This window comes from Chelonoidis abingdonii, chromosome 5 (genome assembly GCF_003597395.2).
Source record: "Chelonoidis abingdonii isolate Lonesome George chromosome 5, CheloAbing_2.0, whole genome shotgun sequence".
Lineage (NCBI taxonomy): Eukaryota > Metazoa > Chordata > Testudines > Testudinidae > Chelonoidis > Chelonoidis abingdonii.
Window position 1 is genome coordinate 36,351,059 of NC_133773.1, and position 18,042 is coordinate 36,369,100.

The window sequence follows — 18,042 nt, forward strand, 5'->3', positions numbered from 1 at the left end:
TGTGAATTCTTTGTGCCATTGCCCTGTTTAACATGCTGTTCTCCACCATGACCTCTATGATCCATAACACGCAGCTTCCCTCTTTATGATAAGGAATGCTGCACGTGGTGTCTGAAGGAGATGAAGAGACAGTGAGAGTGAGAAAAATCAGTGAAAGACAGAATTTAGTCAGTGAGAGACAGAAAAAAAGAGTCTGTTACTTCACTCAACACTCCACACATTGGAATATGTGTGCATTGTGGCACTTATACCTGAATACTTAGCACAGCTCTCAGAGCAAATGCCTATGCAACTGTGTTTTGGATCGATGGTTTTCCATCATTTCACAATTAAGGCATGCCCCCATCTTCACTCCACTGGGGAGTCAATGTTTTGTTTAAGCATTTTGTTCTGTCAGGACATATTTGTGGTCAAATGTGCTCGAGACATGATGCCCTCATGCTATTGTTGGAACCATGTCAGAGGAAGACAAGGAATTATCCCTCCATCTACAGGCCTAGAGACTAGGCATCTTCTGTGATAAGCACATGCACATCTGGGCGATGGGGCTTAAGGAGGTAAGGCACCTGTTTGTTTTCTGAGGTTTTCAGTGTGTTTGACCCAGTGTGGGCTCAATCCTGGGTGCCCTGCTCATGCCAAAGGGAGTTTGGCTATGGGGAATAGTTCCACATTAGACCACATTTTTCAGTTTGCACTAGTGGTTTCATTCTCTCTCATTTCCTTTATTTCTTCTAGGATCTACAGGAAGGAATCCAGGGTCACCTGAAAGTGTAAACCCCTCTGATGTAGGAAGTGCTTTCTATTCCCTCTTTCTCTTTTGAGGAGACTTCCAATGCAGGTCAGCAGGCAGCAGACCACTGGCATACTCAGTGCCTGGAAATGGTAAAGGCATTCCCACGTACTTAAGGTGGTGACTTTGACTACTTAGTAAATCTTTGCTTCTGTTATTGTGCTTTCAATGCCTTTTTTTGTTTGTTTTTCTCCTTGAAGGTGGATAGTCTTGGAGCTGTTGATGGAAAGTCCTCCCCTGGGAGAAATTATACAATCATAGAATATTAGGGTTGGAAGAGAGCTCAGGAGGTCATGTAGTCCAATCCCTTGCTCAAAGCAGGATCAACCCCAACTAAGTCATCCTTGCCAGGGCTATGTCAATCCAGGCCTTAAGTACTTCTTTTCTTTCTGTCTGATTTTTATTCTTAACCTCTCTTAGTTTGTCTCTTATTTTATAATGACCTGTCACTGTTGTTTCCTCATAGAAATTGAAAAATAAACTCCCCACATGGTCTTCCAGGCAGTGAATGTCTTTTATTTTTCTGTACAGCACCCACCACGCAATTCTGACTGAGACCTCTGAGTGCTACTATCTAGTCCAATTACACATTTTTCTGCACATCTCTGTGGTTGTGTTTTTAAATGAGTGTTATTTTGTTGTTTATTATTTCTGTGTCCTGTATGTGTTTCCAAGAGTTTTTAAAGCAAAGTTTATCCCAGCCACTGAGGAGAAACTCTTGGGACTGCTAAGGGATCACAGCACTGGGGAATGATATATGCACCTGAATTTTCAGGATACTTGGTTTGCCAGCTGTATCCTGAGACCTCCTTCTCTCAGGGGAATTGCCTCTTTCTGCATCTTTCCCTGGTTGGCTATTGAGCAGTAGATAGCTACCTATCCCTTATCTTTCTATTCCATTGTGCCCCATAACTGACATTGTTGTCTGGATAGGTACTTCTGTCCTGCTGGTTGTGAGAAGGAACTATTGGTTGGTTAGGCCTAGTGTGGCCAGGAGATCAGCATTGGGTTGGGTTCAAGTGAGAGCTACCTGTCCCCTGATTTTGCCCCTACTATTACCTGCCTCTCACTGTCTCCTATTTCCTAGTGTGTTACTGTGAATGTTACTAGCTGAACAGGCCACAATCAACTGTGTAGTCATCACTGAATTTATTTTTGCACTCCCTCATTTTGCTGTGGCTGCATTTTCAGTTCAGTGTGGTTCTATTTTCAAGCATTATTTACACTCCCTCCCTTTTTAATTTTAGAATTATAGTGATGAACATACAGCTTCTGGTCTCCACAGATGTCTTTTGCACTTTTATGAAAAATTAGCCTCTATTGTTACATTTTCATCAGACCAAGACACACTTATGCTGCAATTGCTTTATACCAAAATTATTGTTACACATGCCGGGTTTTTTGCTGATAGATGTTGTGGTGGAGTGACACCGAAGCACACTTGGCCTCATTAATAACATCCCATAGAAATCTAACACAAAATACAGCTTCTTATTTTTGATGGCCTACATTGCTTACTTGGGCAGCACTCCTATTAAATTCAAAGAGCTCCTTGTGCTTGTCTCTGCAGTATAAAGGCCTCTGAATGACCTGTCCTTAGGACAGCTGCTGTTACTCCACATGCTTCTCTGGTTATGTCCTGCATGTGTATTGTGCTTGGGATTATCACTGTTCAAGGCAACTGCACATGTATTCCCCCTCTGTGGCCCAGAAAGGGCACCCACTCTGGGCTTCCATCTCCCCAGACATTGTCTATCTGGGGTGGAGACATACAGCTCTCTCACTTCTGACAAGGGTATTTCCAGATGGCATGATTCCCTGACTATGCTGTGGAATCATCCAGCAAAAGACAGACTGCCAAAGCAGGCTTCTTGTGCCTTCTTTTCAGAGACTGATAACAGAGTAATTACCAACAGTTATAAATTACCACACAGTTCCTTCTAAGCAAGCATATTTATTTTAAGATATAAAACATTGCACATAAAACATTAAAAACAATAAAATAACCTGCATGCAGGCTAATGAGCTTATCAAAAATTACCCCAACACCAGCATGAGCTTTGGCAGGTGAGCAGTGCTTCAAACCCCACACAGGGTTCATGTTCATAACACCCTTTCCTCAGAACAAGAACCTTCATGCCTCCTGTGAGTCACTCATTTAGCTAGATTTCAGAGTAGTAGCCGTGTTAGTCTGTATCAGCAAAAAGAACAGGAGTACTTGTGGCACCTTAGAGACTAGCAAATTTATTTGAGCATGAGCCTTCATGGGCTAAAACCACTTCATCGGATGCATGCAGTGGAAAATACAGTAGAAAGATATATATACACAGAGAATATGAAAAAATGGGTGTTGCCATACCAGCTATAACAAGAGTAATCAATTAAGGTGGGCTATTATCAGCAGGAGAAAAACTTGTGTAATGATAATCATTTTTTTTAATGTTCTCTGTGTATATATATCTTCCTACTGTATTTTCCACTGCATTCATCCGATGAAGTGGATTTTAGCCCATGAAAACTTATGCTCAAATAAATTTGTTAGTCTCTAAGGTGCCATAAGTACTCCTCGTTCTTTTCATTTAGCCAGTTTGCTTTGAAAATGCAGCCTGACAATGCCTTTCTGCTCAAGGAGAAGCACGAAAAAAATTGCAATCCTCTGTGGGTTGTTTGCATTCACTTCCCTGCAAGTGTTTCCTAAGAAATGCACATCACATATAGTGTCCCAAAAATTCCTTTGAAGTTCCTAATGCTTCCCAGAGATTGCATTAATCCTGTCTTCCTCCTGAAGAAATTCTGTACAATACCACAATAGTACATGTAAGTTTGCCTTTTTAATACAGTGGATTCCTAAAATACTTAATTCAATAAGGTTTAACTTAATTTCATAAATTTTGTCCAGGATATTGTTATATCTGTCCCCAGGGTAACAATATTAGCATCCTGAGTCAAACTGGAAACCTAACATCTCTGTTATAAATTTCAGGTACCTGAAAAAATATAAAACAGAGATATGTCTATTTCAGAACCCAAAATTCCCCTGTAGAGCAAAGAGTCACAATACACTCAACCAATGAGACACAAGTCAGAAGCGTAACAGTGTCAGAATAGATGTTCATGAGCTGATCTGTCAGGACACTCTGTGTATGGCAGCAACTTACAAGAACTAATTAACATGTTCATGTGTGTTACGTATGCCATATGTTCCCCACCCAAGTGAAAGTTTCATTCAACAAATAAAAACTGCTTCACTAAATACAATATTTTCCCCTTCATATCAATTTATTTAGTACTGTGTACTTTTTAGTACATTAGGTGTAATAGCTGGAGACTCCTGGCTTGCTGCAGGTTAATGGTTTTATTCAGTAACAACACTTAAGTTTTCAGCTGTGCTATTACTGAAAAGATGTGAACCTGACACTGTCACTTGGGACTCTGCAGAATCTTGTTTGCAATTAGCTAGCATCTGATCTACATTTCCCATTTATTTCAAGTAAATACATTATTGAATCAAGAACTGTATCTACCGTCACATGATAACCAAGTTCTGCTCTTTATCTCCTCCATCCCCATCCTGATTAAGGATGACAACTGGCTGCAAAAAGAAGGAAACTGCATATCAGACTATAGTCTGGTGCCTGAATTTCGCTTGATGACTTTGATAAGAGTATCTGAATTACTAGGCTGCAAAAAACAATTTTTAGTAAGTGCCATAATAACATGCTGACCATATCAAAGATCAGTGCTGAATTACAGTACTCCTTGTGAAGCTATCCTAGTTTTTTTGTAGTGGTAATCAAAATGCTGAATTGGAATTAATTTGCCAAATGGAGACCCTTAAATTAGGCTTGAATAAAGACTGGAAGTGGATGGGTCATTACACAAAGTAAAACTATTCCCCATGTTTATTCCCCCCTCCCACACACACACACACTGTTCCTCACACCTTCTTGTCAACTGCTGCAAATGGACCATTTTGATTACCACTACAAAAAGTTTTTTTCTCTCCTGCTGGTAATAGCTCACCTTAACTGATCACTCTCGTTAGAGTGTGTATGATAACCAGGGCAGCTCCAGGCCCCAGCACGCCAAGTGCGTGCTTGGGGCGGCAAGCCGCAGCGGGCGCTCTGCCAGTCGCCATGAGGGCAGCAGGCAGGGTGCCTTCGGCGGTTTGCCTGCGGAGGGTCCGCTGGTCCCACGGCTTTGGTGGATCTCCCACAGGCGGAAGGTCCGCCAAAGCTCCGGGAAAAGCAGACCCTCCACAGGCAATCCGTGGAAGGCACCCTGCCTGCCGTGCTTGGGGCTGCAAAATCCCTAGAGCCACCCCTGATGGCAACACCCATTGTTTCATGTTCTCTGTGTGTGTATATATATATCTCCCTACTGTATTTTCCACTGCATTCATCCGATGAAGTTGGCTGCAGCCCAGGAAAGCTTATGCTCAAATAAATGTGTTAGGCCTTGGCTACACTTGAGAAGTACAGCGCTGTTGGTGGCTTTATAGCACTGTAACTCACTCCCTGTTCACACTGGCAAGGCACATACAGCGCTGTATCTCTGTGGCTACAGCGCTGCTTGTACTCCACCTCCACGAGAGGAATAAAGAGTATAGCGCTGCACTGGGGCGCCAGTGTAAACAGGGAATAATCTTACTACGCTGTGACTGACCTCCAGAAGCTTCCCATAATCCTTTTAAGTGAAGATAACTCTCTTTGTTTTGTTGTGATGCCTCTGTTTGTTTTGTTGTGAACTCGGGGCTCCGGAGCTGGTTATCAAAAAACAAACACAGCTAGTGTTTGCTGTGACTGGGCAGAGGCAGGGGGGACCCTTTTGGAATGCCCACAGCTAGTGTTTGCTGGAAGGGAGGGGGCTTGAGAAGAGAAGCACCACGGTTGGTGGGGGGGGGTCCATTTCAGCGCGGCTGCTTATCTGGTCTGTGAGGGGAAAAAAAAGTTGCTGTTTGCTTTCAGTGAGTGAGAGAAGGGTAGAGGAAGGGGTTGGAACTTGCAAGGCAGGGCACTGACACAGCGTCGGCTCCAAAAATCCACTCTCTCTCTCCCCCATGCTCCCTGTCATGCTCCACCCCACCTCACCCTTTTGAAAAGCACATTGCAGCCACTTGAACGCTGGGATAGCTGCCCATAATGCACCTCTCCCAATGCTGCTGCAGATGCTGCAAATGAGGCCACGACATTGCGCTGGTAGCTGTCAGTGTGGACAGACTGCAGCGCTTTTCCTACTCAACTATACGAAGACAAGTTTAACTCCCAGCGCTGTACAGCTGCAAGTGTAGCCATACCCTGAGTCTCTAAGGTGCCACAAGTACTCCTGTTCTTTTAACTAATGCAAGGGAATGAGAGAGAGGGAAGATACAAGTAATAGGAACAAAATCTTAAGATTTCAGTAAGGCTTTACAGTTAGTTGTCAAATAAAATTTCCGGGCTAGTATCTGTGTAATTCCATTATCCTAATACTGTACCTCAGACCTCTGTCTTAATCTGTGCATCATTTCTTTCAGTTTTTGTAGCTGTGCATGATTTATGTGCAGTTGGCTTCTCACTGCCCTCTGCCAATTTATATGAGATAATTCCTACTCCAACTGGAGAAGTGTTGTAAGTCAAGATCACAGGTAAAGTGGGGTCCCATTGCACTTACACCTGTGCAACTGACAACACATTTAACTGCATCAATTTTTTTCTGTCAATACCTCCTAATTCCCATATTTTCTCTTTTTTATAACAATTCCATCAGTGATTTTAGTAGAGTAGACAATCATGAAATGAATTTTCAACAGTAATTAACTGGCACCGGGAAAATTCATTAGTATTATTACACTATTACATATATGTTTCAATTGAGATTGGGGTCCCATTGTGCTAGGTGCTGTACAAACATACGGGGAGAGGCAGCTCTGTGTCAGTTGTCACCGATGACCTCACACTCTTTTATATAGTCCTTCAGTATGTTCCATCTCCTACACCAATGGTGGAATTTCTTAAGTATGCTGCTTAGCTTTCACTAGACAATCTTGAATCAGCTAAAGGAAACAAAAGTCAGTTTCTCACTGATTTTGAAGGCTAGCTATTTTGGTGTTTCTGGTGATTCCTGTATCATGTTCTTTCTCTGAACAACAGTCCCCCAATGTGCCCATGTAACCTATCTAGATTGCTTGAGAACAGCAATATTTTTGCATTCTGTGTCCAGTACTTTCAAAATGATTCACTATATTCAGAGATTTTGACCAAGACACCTTTTCCCCCGTAAGCCACACTTAGCAACATGCTGCACAGTTTAGTGCTAAATAATTCTGCAAGTAAATTGAAATCTCAGCTGTTCTAACATGCACATGGAAACCAAACCTTTCGACTTGCTATAAAACACACGGGTCAAAACTTACTTTTTTACAGTCTTGGGAACAATATCTTTCAGTTAAGACTTTTTTTGGATTAATGAAAATCCTTTCACACTTCAATAAGAACATTCAAATTAGTTTCTTCTGTTTGTTTTTTTTCCCCTGGTGCCTCAAGATATTCAGCAGAGCAAACATCTTGGATCCAACAGTTGTAATACTGCTCCCTTTCCTGCTTTCCAATATCCCATTTGTAGGCTTGTCCAGGTGCTCCATGTATATGCTAAAATTTTCTATAGCTTCTTTGAGGCATAATCCGATCTTATTTCTGAAAGAGTCCTTTTATTGCCGTAGTTTCTTTTGTTCAGAGACTTCCTGTGTTCCCTTTTCTATTCTGAAATTCTATTCTATTCTGTCCTCCTCACTAAATTGTTGGTTTGGAGTAATAGATATAGACTCTAATACTGTGTTTACTAAGGATGTGTAATCCAAATATGTGAGCAAAGATGAAGCAAGCATTGTTATGGTTTATTCTAGAATTCTACCCACAAAACTCCCCACCAGGTGATATGTTAACACAGACAACCAATTAAAAAAAAAACCATAGAGGCATTGCACTGTCAGATCAAATTCCCAGTGGCTGCTCATTGATCTTGCAAAGAGGACATTGACACCTAGCAATTTTTGAGTGGATCAGTCTTTCTATGGGTTTCACAGACATCACACTGGCTAGATCATGTGTTAGGCAGCATGCCTGGACTAAATGTCTCTGCCATCCAGGGAGAGACTAATGTAGTCCTGTGTTCCCTGGACCTTAAAGGAAGCAAATTCTTTATTACTGGCAGGGCTGAGTCTGGATACTCAGCTTTCTGAAGCAGTCATTATTGCCAGTTCTAAGAAACACACCTCATTTTAGATCCCGAGCCAAAGATCATTCACAACAAGAGGAACGTTTACACCGACATCAACAGCTTTGGATCAAGGCTTTAGAACTGTCCTGTTTCAGTGGGGGCATTGTGATTCTTTTATAATGTCTTCATGGTGGGTAACAGGGATGGGGTACCTTTGGCAGAAGAGCTGATCAGAAAATCTTGAAAAATCTGAAATTCTACAAAAGAAATCTTGGCAAATTTTTTTTGTGGAATTCCTCCCCTTCCCCATTTTTTTTCAACCAGTTCTATTTGTTGTCTTCCTTTCCACCCCCTATCTTAATACTGTACAGATGACCAAAAGTGGAGCAAGGTTAAAACATGCAGGTGAAGAAAAAACAAGTGTTTGTGGCAGGGGAGGACTGTTATCACCCATGAAGATGTCAGAAAGGGTCCTTAAAAATCTGTGGAGTTGGCTGAGACAAAACGGTATTGCATCTAGAGTTGGCTGACATTTTTGGCAGTTGTCTGAAAACAAAAATTGTCACAAAATATTTTGATATTGTTGAACTGCTCCATTTTTCACCAAAAAAACTCCGGACCTTTTATTCTAATATTTCCTCTTCCCTTTCCCTTCCCTCCCCTTCCCTTCCTCCCTCCCCCCATCTGTATAGTAAAAAGCTACTGAACTGGTTCCCGATATTTTTAGTTTAATAAAAACTGGGGTCGGGGGCTGGTAAGCAAACATTTGTTGATAACCATTTCAAAAACTTTTTTGATGGTTTTGATAGACATTATGAACTTTTTTAAAAAATCCAAATAAACAAAACAAAACAAGGTTCCATTTTAAACACTTTGAAATCAAAACAAATTCAATTTTTATTGTAAAATTACTTTTGGATTTTTCAACCAGTTCTAATAGAATCCCAGTTGATATCAAGGTCTCTCTCTGCTGAACTCTGAAGATTGCACTGTATTATACGGCATATATCGCTGCCCACGTAAGGTCACTTGAACCATTAGTTATTCATTTCAAATAGCTACAATTTGGTTTTCAGTTGAATAGAACATACTGGATTCGTTGCACCTCTGATTTGTATTGACTCATGTTTATACAGTATGTAATCATGATAAATATGATACATTTTTACAAGGATGTTTCAAACTTCATTGTAATTTAACTATATAGACCTCTTAAATTAGTCTCCTCTCATACACATGTTAGTGAGAATAGGGTGTTCTGGAAAAACAGATATATATGGAACTTATGAGCACTTAGGCCACAATTCAGGAAAGCCTTAAGTGAATGCTTAAGTCCATCCCTGTTTTTCTAAATTGAAGCTACAGAGAATACAGAATAGCCAAGTCAAGATCCACTGTGTGGAGTGGAATGGAGAATGTTGCATGTAATGTAATTCTGACAGGGAAACTCGGCTAATTTTGCAAAGCAGCCTGTGATGTATTCTTGCTGCACTTGTTTCTCATTATGTTTCTATGCCTAATTAATCAAAATGTACCTTCTCTACATTAGGTGAGCACTCCTCTCAGGGAAAGAATAGAACTCACCAACATGATGAATCCTCCTCACACCTGGGCAATAAATATGTATGTTTACTCTTTTATTCTGTTTTCTGTAACTTTCATTAATATCTGTTATCATTAGCATGGTTCAGTTAAGCTAAAACAAAAAGCAAAGAATCATAAGCAGAAAAAACTAATAACTTCTGTCAGTAAGAACCTTAAGGCCATTTTGCCTAAACTTTCATGAACTAGAATCACAAATTAGCTGGGCGGTTTTCCCCATGTTGTAAAAGCAATATTAGAATTTTACTCCATTGCTCTGGCCTGATATTTTGCCACTCATGTACTCAAAAAGTTAAGATTTCTATATGGGCTACAGCTGATATCATGTGGTAGCATTCTACTAAAATAAGAGTCAATCCTGCTTTGTGCTGAAATAATTCTAAGAGGTGCTATTTTCTCAATATCTATTGAAGCCAATGAAAATGGAGGTACTCTGCACCTTGCAGGATGGGGCGTAACGAGTGCATTTCTTTGCTTTGACTGTTGACTATTATTTCCTATTGGGTGGAGCTTTACGTTTTTATATGTGAGCCCAAACTAAACATATGAAGTTAAGTGCCTAAATAAAAGCAGCCAGATTTACAGGGGTGCTAAAGACCTCAGTCCCATTGGCTTCACAGGAAGTTGTGCACATTTCAGACCTCTACATATTAGTCAGTTTTTATTTAGGTGCTTCAATGTGGATTAAGGTGCTAGATTTCAGTCACCCTAAATTTGAGAATGTTGTCCCACGTTTTTGAATATAGGAAAGCAGGGGTCTCTGGAGAATCCATCCAGGTCAAAACTTGAAACCCATCAAGGTCTTTGTGATGTTCTCCAAATATAAAGTCTTTTCAGGCAGTCATGTCTTTCCATCTTTCCCCCTGTGGTTGTACCCTTGCCCTTCTTTTCACAGTAATCACTTGTCATTTTTATTATATCATATTTTATTTACTTTTTATTAAGGCAAAGTTATAATAAAATGTTAACATGCTACACCATACATTACTTGTTACTCAGGATCGGTTAATATTCAAAGAACCTTGCTAAAGATTCTGGCTGGCTGGTTAGGGAGATCTCCTACTCTGGGTACACTACAAAGGGTACCTACATTTCTAAAAATCTATCCTCTTTTTGGCATTTCACTTGTGTATAAACTTGGTGTGAAAGCTTTTTCATGAAAAGGACAGTCCATATTTTACTATACCACAATTCCATAGGATGAGGAGTCACCTTTTACCACTAATGCACAAAACAAAGTTTAGCTGCTTACAAGAAAAAATAAATGTATTTGTCATGCTGTTTAAATACAGATCCTTTACTAGAACACTAAGTCAGCAGTTAGTGAATCTCTTAATAATTTCCTTCCCAAACTCTCCAGTTCCTGGACAATGCCACCAGATGTGCAAGTATGTTTACTCTTTCACCACAACCTCACCAACAGAGCACCTCTATATTAGCAAAAATATAATGGAGTCAAATGCCATCTATATAGTAATTTATAAACATTTTCTTTATGAGCTACACAAATTGAAGATGTATATCTTCTTTCCTATGTACAGACTCACTCATCCAGGTCAATTTCCACTCAGTCCAGGTCCAAATCCCTCTCCCATCATTTTATCTGGGTTGTTTTCTTATTAACATTTTTTTCCAGTCAAAATTGTATACATCTTAGAAATTAAATCTTGTATTTATTTACTTTATTTGTTCCTGGGCTAACTCTTCAAATGTAGTTCAAGGTCTAGATAGAGCTGCCTTGTGTCCAGTTTTCACAATAAAACGTTTGAGTTGTAAATATTGAAAATATGGGATTTTCATATTTGTATGATTTCAAATCAGGCCCCAGGAACAGTTGTGAGAATTGAGTAATCTCAGCTAATCCCCACACTGAATAGTCACTTTACTTCCTAGGGGTACATTCCTGATCATTAATGAAAGTAGATAAAAGAGAGGGCCTAAGCAACAGGAGTTGACTAAATTTCTCCAAAGCTGCTAAGGATGTCTGGTTGAGTGGGTGCTTTTATTTTTTTTATTTTTTGGTGATCTATGTTTCTTTTTAACCCAACAATTACTAGGAATACCTTTGTTTGGGCTTCTGTTTTGTTTGATTTATACCCAATGTTTGGATGGTCTGTTGTTAACTTGAATCATGTCTTTTAATGGTGATGCATAATAAGAAGCCAAATTAGGGAAAGCGAGTTCATCCCACATTGTAGGCCATAGAAGCTTAAAACTCACCTTTTGTTTTTTATGTTTTTACAAATTTTAATAGTGCACTGTCATGCTGTCTAGAATGGCTCAATGACCATGAGAGCGCACCGCAGGGCAGACTGTCAAAAACAGGGCAGACACCCCAAACTGGTAGTGTGCTCTACAATTGTTTCTCCACAATATTTATTCTTTAAAATATTTAGGATTCCTTTACCCATTTACATGTATACAGCTGATAACAATTTACTTTGATCCTTTTGGGAATATGTCCTAAAATTTCAGATTTATCATGCTTTATTTTGAAGCCCGATAGCTATCCAAATTCCATTGTTCTGTAATTTCTATCTAGGCTTCTGGATCCTGCAAATATAACAAGATGTTGTCAGAATACAAACCTATTTTGTGTTCTAATCCAAGAAGGCGTTTTGATGCTCTTTATCAAGGGGCTGCTTCTAAATGTTTATCGCAAATGGCTCCGTTGCCAAAGCAAACAACATGGGAGATAACTGGCAACCATGTTTCATACTTCTGGACAAATTAAAAGGAAGGGATCGATGACCATTAACCAAAGCAGATGTGCGAGGATGAGTACGTAGGGGCAATATGCCCCTATAAAACTGATTTCCAAAATGAATCTTTACCAAAATCCATCTGAGGTGCTCACGCTCCAGCCAGTCAAAGGCTTTCTCAGTGTCCAAAAAAGCAGTGCACGGGAAGAATTGCTCAAATGCACATTATAGATCAAACTCAGAGTTCTTCTGCTATTATTAGACAGATGCCTGTCACCAACAAACCAACATTGGTCAGGGTGCATATATTTATACAAGATGACACCCAATCTATTTGCTAGCACCTTGGCATAAATTTTAGTATCCCCTTTAATTAAAGAAATAGGTCTGTATGATGTGCACTTAGTAAGGCATTTTCCTTCTTTAGGAATGACCACAATATTTGCCTCTTTTTCAGTGAACCTGGAATGTCATTCCCCTACAATATTATTAAACTATTAAACAGTTCAGTTAAAATAAGGACTCAACAATTGCATTAGAACTCTATAATACTCTTCAGAAAACCCATTGGGACCTGCAGCTTTATTGGATTTTAAATTCTTAATTACAACTTCAACTTCCTCTGCAGCAATTTGCCTATCAAGAGCTGCCCCATCATCCTCTGAGAGCTGAGGCATTTTCATGCTTCTCAAATATCTACTTATAAGTTCAGGGTTTGGATGTTCTGAAGTGTACCAAGTATGGAAAAGGTTAGCAAACATTTCTGAGATCTGTTTGATGCCAGTCACTAATCTGCCTTTTTATTTCTAATCAGAGGGATGGATGATTTATTCTGTTTCTTTGTTAAATTTCTGGACAAAACCCTATCAACTTTATTGCCCTTTTCATAATATCTTTGTTTAATATATGTGTTTGCCCAGCTTTTCGTCTTTGTGACAGATTAGTCTTCCCTCTTATCTCTTTTATTTTCTTATACACTCTTTTTTAGATCCTGTAGAGTTATGTTTACTTTCCAAAACAGAAAGTTCTTTAACCAATCTCTCTTCTTCAAGAGCTCTCATCTTTTTGAGGTGTGATGCTATATTTGTTAGTATCCCTCTCATTACTGCCTTTCCAGCATCCCCAAAACACTTATTGATTCTTCCTTTATAATTTTTTTTCCATATATTGCTGAACATTTTAAGGGGGTCATATAACAAAGTTCTATTGTACTGTCAAGCCCTTTCTCTTTCCACTGAGTCCCAATCTTTTAAATTAATATATGCAGGGAGCATGATCAGACCTAGTTATCATTTCTGGATTAGGATTTTTGACAAGATTAGCCAACATCCTAGAACATTTAAATCATATAAATCCTCGAATCCATGAGTAGAAGACATCCAGTTTCTTTTCCCACCAGACATACACCCAGGTCCTTATTTTCTCAATTATGCAACAAATTTGCACTTGCTGCTCTGTGCACATTTCATTGGGATTAAGTCCTTTGTTAAAATCCCCCTAGAATAATATCCCCTTCCCTAAACCTTCTGAAATCCCTAAAAAAAGGATCAGAAAAAGAAGCTTGCCATTGATTGGGAGTTTACTTTTGAAGGAGCCCTTAATTTAAATTATGTCTGCTTTCGGTGTCTATTATAATTTCATTTTTTTAAATATCTTTAGCAGACTTGGAACTCTTCCCTCATCTCCTTTATTCATCTTTCTGATTTCTAAATGGTGGATCTTTCAAGTCAGCCTTAGTGACTAGGGCTTCTCCACCCACATCCATAGTGTGTTTACTGGAGGGGAAGTTACTTTCTTTTGTGGCCATGTCTTTGTTTTAGGGCAGGCAGATTTCTGTACTGGGGAATCTCTTCCTTTCAAGACACCTAGATTTTCTTATCTTAAATCCTTGTTTATTGCACCTCTCCCAAGATGGCTGCGGCCACACTTTTCCTTTGTTTGTCTGACCTTTCCCAAAGGGCCTCTGCCACAGATGCACAATTGTAATTAGCTGATTGGTTGTTGGTTTTTAATATGTCTTTATACTTCTCTGCAGAATGCAGACTGGCATTTTGAAGTGCGACAGGGAAGATAAGGGCCTGAGTGTACACAGCTATTTGCCATTTAAGACTCTGCTACTTTAACTAGAAGTCATAACAGCTTCCACTGGAAGCAGTAATGAGCAGCAGTTCGGTAGCACTGAAAAGAAACCTGGTTGCTGTGAATGAATGAAGCTGCTAAGTTAAAAGTAATATTAATATTTTCAGAGGCATTTAAGTGGCTTTTGTAGTGTACAGAGAGCTTGAGCACTATTACCATGCAAAAAAGTTACATTTTCTTTCTATAATTCATGTATATAATGCAAACACATTTATATTCATACAGCACTTTCTACAACACTGAGCTTTATATAGCAGGACCATAATCCTGCAAGCTGATCCACATGAGTGATTCACTGGTGCTCCAAGTATGCTCAGAGGTCTAACCGCATGGGTCTGATTGCAGGAATAGGACTCAAACAATCAACAGCACTGAAACGCAGCCATTCCAGGGCTCAGGCCGGCAGCCAATCAACGAGCAGCATGCTGCACAATATTAGGATAGATGGGAATTAGCAGTATAGGCACAGAGAGCTAAAGTGAAATAAAATTTAAAAATATATTTCCCAAATGGGCCATATACAATTCTGGGGAATATAGGATGCATAGACTACCAAGCAATACGTGCCAAAGCAAAGGCACCAAAGCCTGCATGAAGATATGGATAGCAAGCAGACAGACTCAGAAAAAAATGAACCTTTAAATAGAATTAGAAAGACTATGTACATTTAGATAAAAAGTGTTCAGATCAAAATGTATAAACCTTTTTCTTACATAAGAAGCAGTTTCTATCTCTAGTAGATAAAAAAAGAAAGCATTTAAATTACAGTACCTACCAGTGAAAAATATATTAATGAGGCACCATTTCTGGGGAAGAACCCATGGTTCTGCAAAGTTCCTCATCGGAGGAGGGAGGGTTCTCAACTCCTTTTGAAGCCAATGTGAGTTGGTGCTTTGTACATCACAGGATAGGTCTCAGAGTGAGTATGTGAGAAACAACAAATGAGAAATGTACAGACGGCTCTGTCCTGCTTGCACTTAAGGAAGTGGAAAACTCCCATTGGCTTTCATGAGTGCAGCAGGAACAGCTCCTAAACAATGCATTCACTCAATGTTTTTACTGGTCATTTTTTGGGGGGAGTCTTATTGTACAAATAGCCAAACTTGCCCCTGTCCTTCATTCTAAGGCCTTTTGGAGAATAATAGTAAATTCATAGGGTCAGCCTTTGTATGGGCATAGCAGGAACTTTGGTCACTGTGCTCTTATAGGCTGGGGTTCTGCTTGGTGCTCGGTTAGACTTCACCAGTGTGCGCCTGTTGTAGGCAAATGATTTAAAGGAGCAAGTTTTCTTTCATGAATTTGCACATTCCGTGACCAGACAGATTTGGTGAGAAATTCTGCTCAGTTGAAATCAATATTTTATAAACTGAGGCAAGTCCTTGTTCTCAGGTGAGGCCTTTGATCAAATATTGCCCTGGGAGAACAAATAATGTGAATTCCTACAGATGTAAGCAATTGAGAATAAACATTCCATCTATAATTCCAATAGTTATCTTTTGATTTTGGCACCATAATAAAAACCTTGTTTGTATGCCAATAGTTGATACTGACTAATCTGAATAGGGATGATAATCTTGAGATTTTTATTGCCATTTCAGATGTGAAGCTGCCTCTTTTGCCACATTATAAAGGAACTGCCCTCTGAAGTTACAGTTCCACAGAGGACATGTGGATCAGCTGCAACTTCCTACAGAATAAAGGAACTGCCCTCTGAAGTTATAGTTCCACAGGGGACATGTGGATCAGCTGCAGCTTCCTATAGACAGGCAGAACATTTGTGTTAATTGTTCTATGATTAGCTCTTAATTTCCATACTTTAAATGCCTTGTGTCTTCTGCTGGAAAGACTCTCTTGTGTTTTCTTAACGGCTACATAACTGGTGTACTGTACATATTTATTATTTCTACACATATTAAAGCAGAGAAACTTTCAGAAATGATACAAATATTGTAAAAATCTGGTGGTGTGTGACTAATAATGATGTCTGTCTTGTATATAGAAATGTTTTCTTCCCATACAGGAAGTAATATGTTAATATATTTTCTTATATGCTCAATAAATAGTCTTCTGAAAGAATATGTAGTAGATTGCAAACTTGGGGCCTGATCTTTCAAACACTAGTATGCAAAATTATCATTACCACAAGTACGTCCATTGACTTCTATGGGGCTACTCATAATAGGATGCACTTCACCTGGTAGTAAATGTTTGCAGGATGGGGCACTTGGAGATAATATCAAAGTGGTTTTGGTTTTGTTTGTTTCCATGAAGGGGGTGATTTTACCAATTACATTTTACATTAGATTTTTTTAAAACACTGTAAATTGCTGCACATGGGCCTTAAAATGCAAACGAATTACAAACAAATATTATAGGGTTTGTTTGTTTTTTTACTGTTCCTTGGGTAGTCACTTCGTTATATCTGCTGTAAGAATATTTTTTTCAGAATTAATCTACAATATACAGTGAGAACTACAAGGCATTTACAATACTACAGGCTCCATTTGTCAAGGGAATAACAACAGTGATAGGCCTTGTTTCTCCAATTTTGAGTAATGCATGGAATTCCTATTCATTATTTATCAACTCTGGAAATTTAATGATTCCTTCCAGTGATAATTACAGAAGATCTCAATTTAGAAAGCATTTAGGTAAGTATGTAAATAGTGCTGCTATCTCCATGTGGTCTGCTTTTCTAGATATACAAACCTTTGGAAATTATAATAATTTGATCAATCTCAATCTGTTGATTCAAGTTCCATTTATTTGCTGAAATATGAAAATGAGACACAGGAGTCTGATTAGTGGTCTAAACACAGGATTGAGAACCAAGCATTCTAATCCTAGTGCTTTCCACTATGCGTTCAGGCAAGTCACTTAGCTCTTCTTTCTTGTTTTGCTGCTCTGCAAAGTGGCAACAATAACACCTACCTACCTACCACTCACAGAGCTGTTGTGAGGATTAATTAGTTAATGTTTGTACAGTACTTAGAAAATGAAAAGTGCTCTTCCAGTGGTAGGCATTATCAGCTTCTTGTTTTCTCTTTGATGGGTCCCACCTTGTATCTAAGGCCTGGTCTACACTACATGTTTATACCGATTTTAGCAGCGTTAAACCGATTTAACGCTGCACTCATCCACAAAACGAGGCCCTTTATATCGATATAAAGGGCTCTTTAAACCGGTTTCTGTACTCCTCCCCAAAGAGAGGAGTAGCGCTGAAATCGGTATTACCATATCGGATTAGGTTAGCGTGCCGCAATCAACGGTATTGCCCCGGGCGGTAGTCCACAGTGCACAACTCTGAGCGCTCTGTGGAAAGCAATCTGAACTAGATTGCATGGCCAGGTAGACGAAACCTGCGAACTTTTGAATTTCATTTCCTGTTTGCCCCAGCGTGGAGCTTGATCAGCAAGGGTGTGATGCAGTCCCAATCCCAAAAGAGCTCCAGCATGGACCATACGGGAGATCATGGATGCTGATCGTTGTATGGGAGACCAAATCTGTTCTTCACAGCCTCATTACAGAAGACGAAATGCCAAAGCATTTGAAAAAAATCTCCAGGCTACACAGTGCTGAGTGACAAGTGTAACGGGAAAGCAAAGAATCAAA

General features: G+C 39.4%; 1 protein-coding gene across 1 annotated transcript in view; it reads left to right on the forward strand.

Annotated features, from left to right (window-relative positions):
• EMCN (endomucin) overlaps positions 1–16,503 on the forward strand; it is a 108,096-nt gene extending 91,593 nt beyond the window's left edge. Inside the window, exons 15-16 of the mRNA XM_032763041.2 lie at positions 9,537–9,610; positions 16,029–16,503. Coding sequence (XP_032618932.2) covers positions 9,537–9,610; positions 16,029–16,034 — 80 coding nt within the window. The 3' untranslated portion in view covers positions 16,035–16,503. The remainder of the gene's footprint in view (positions 1–9,536; positions 9,611–16,028) is intronic.
• The last annotated feature ends 1,539 nt before the right edge of the window (positions 16,504–18,042 follow it).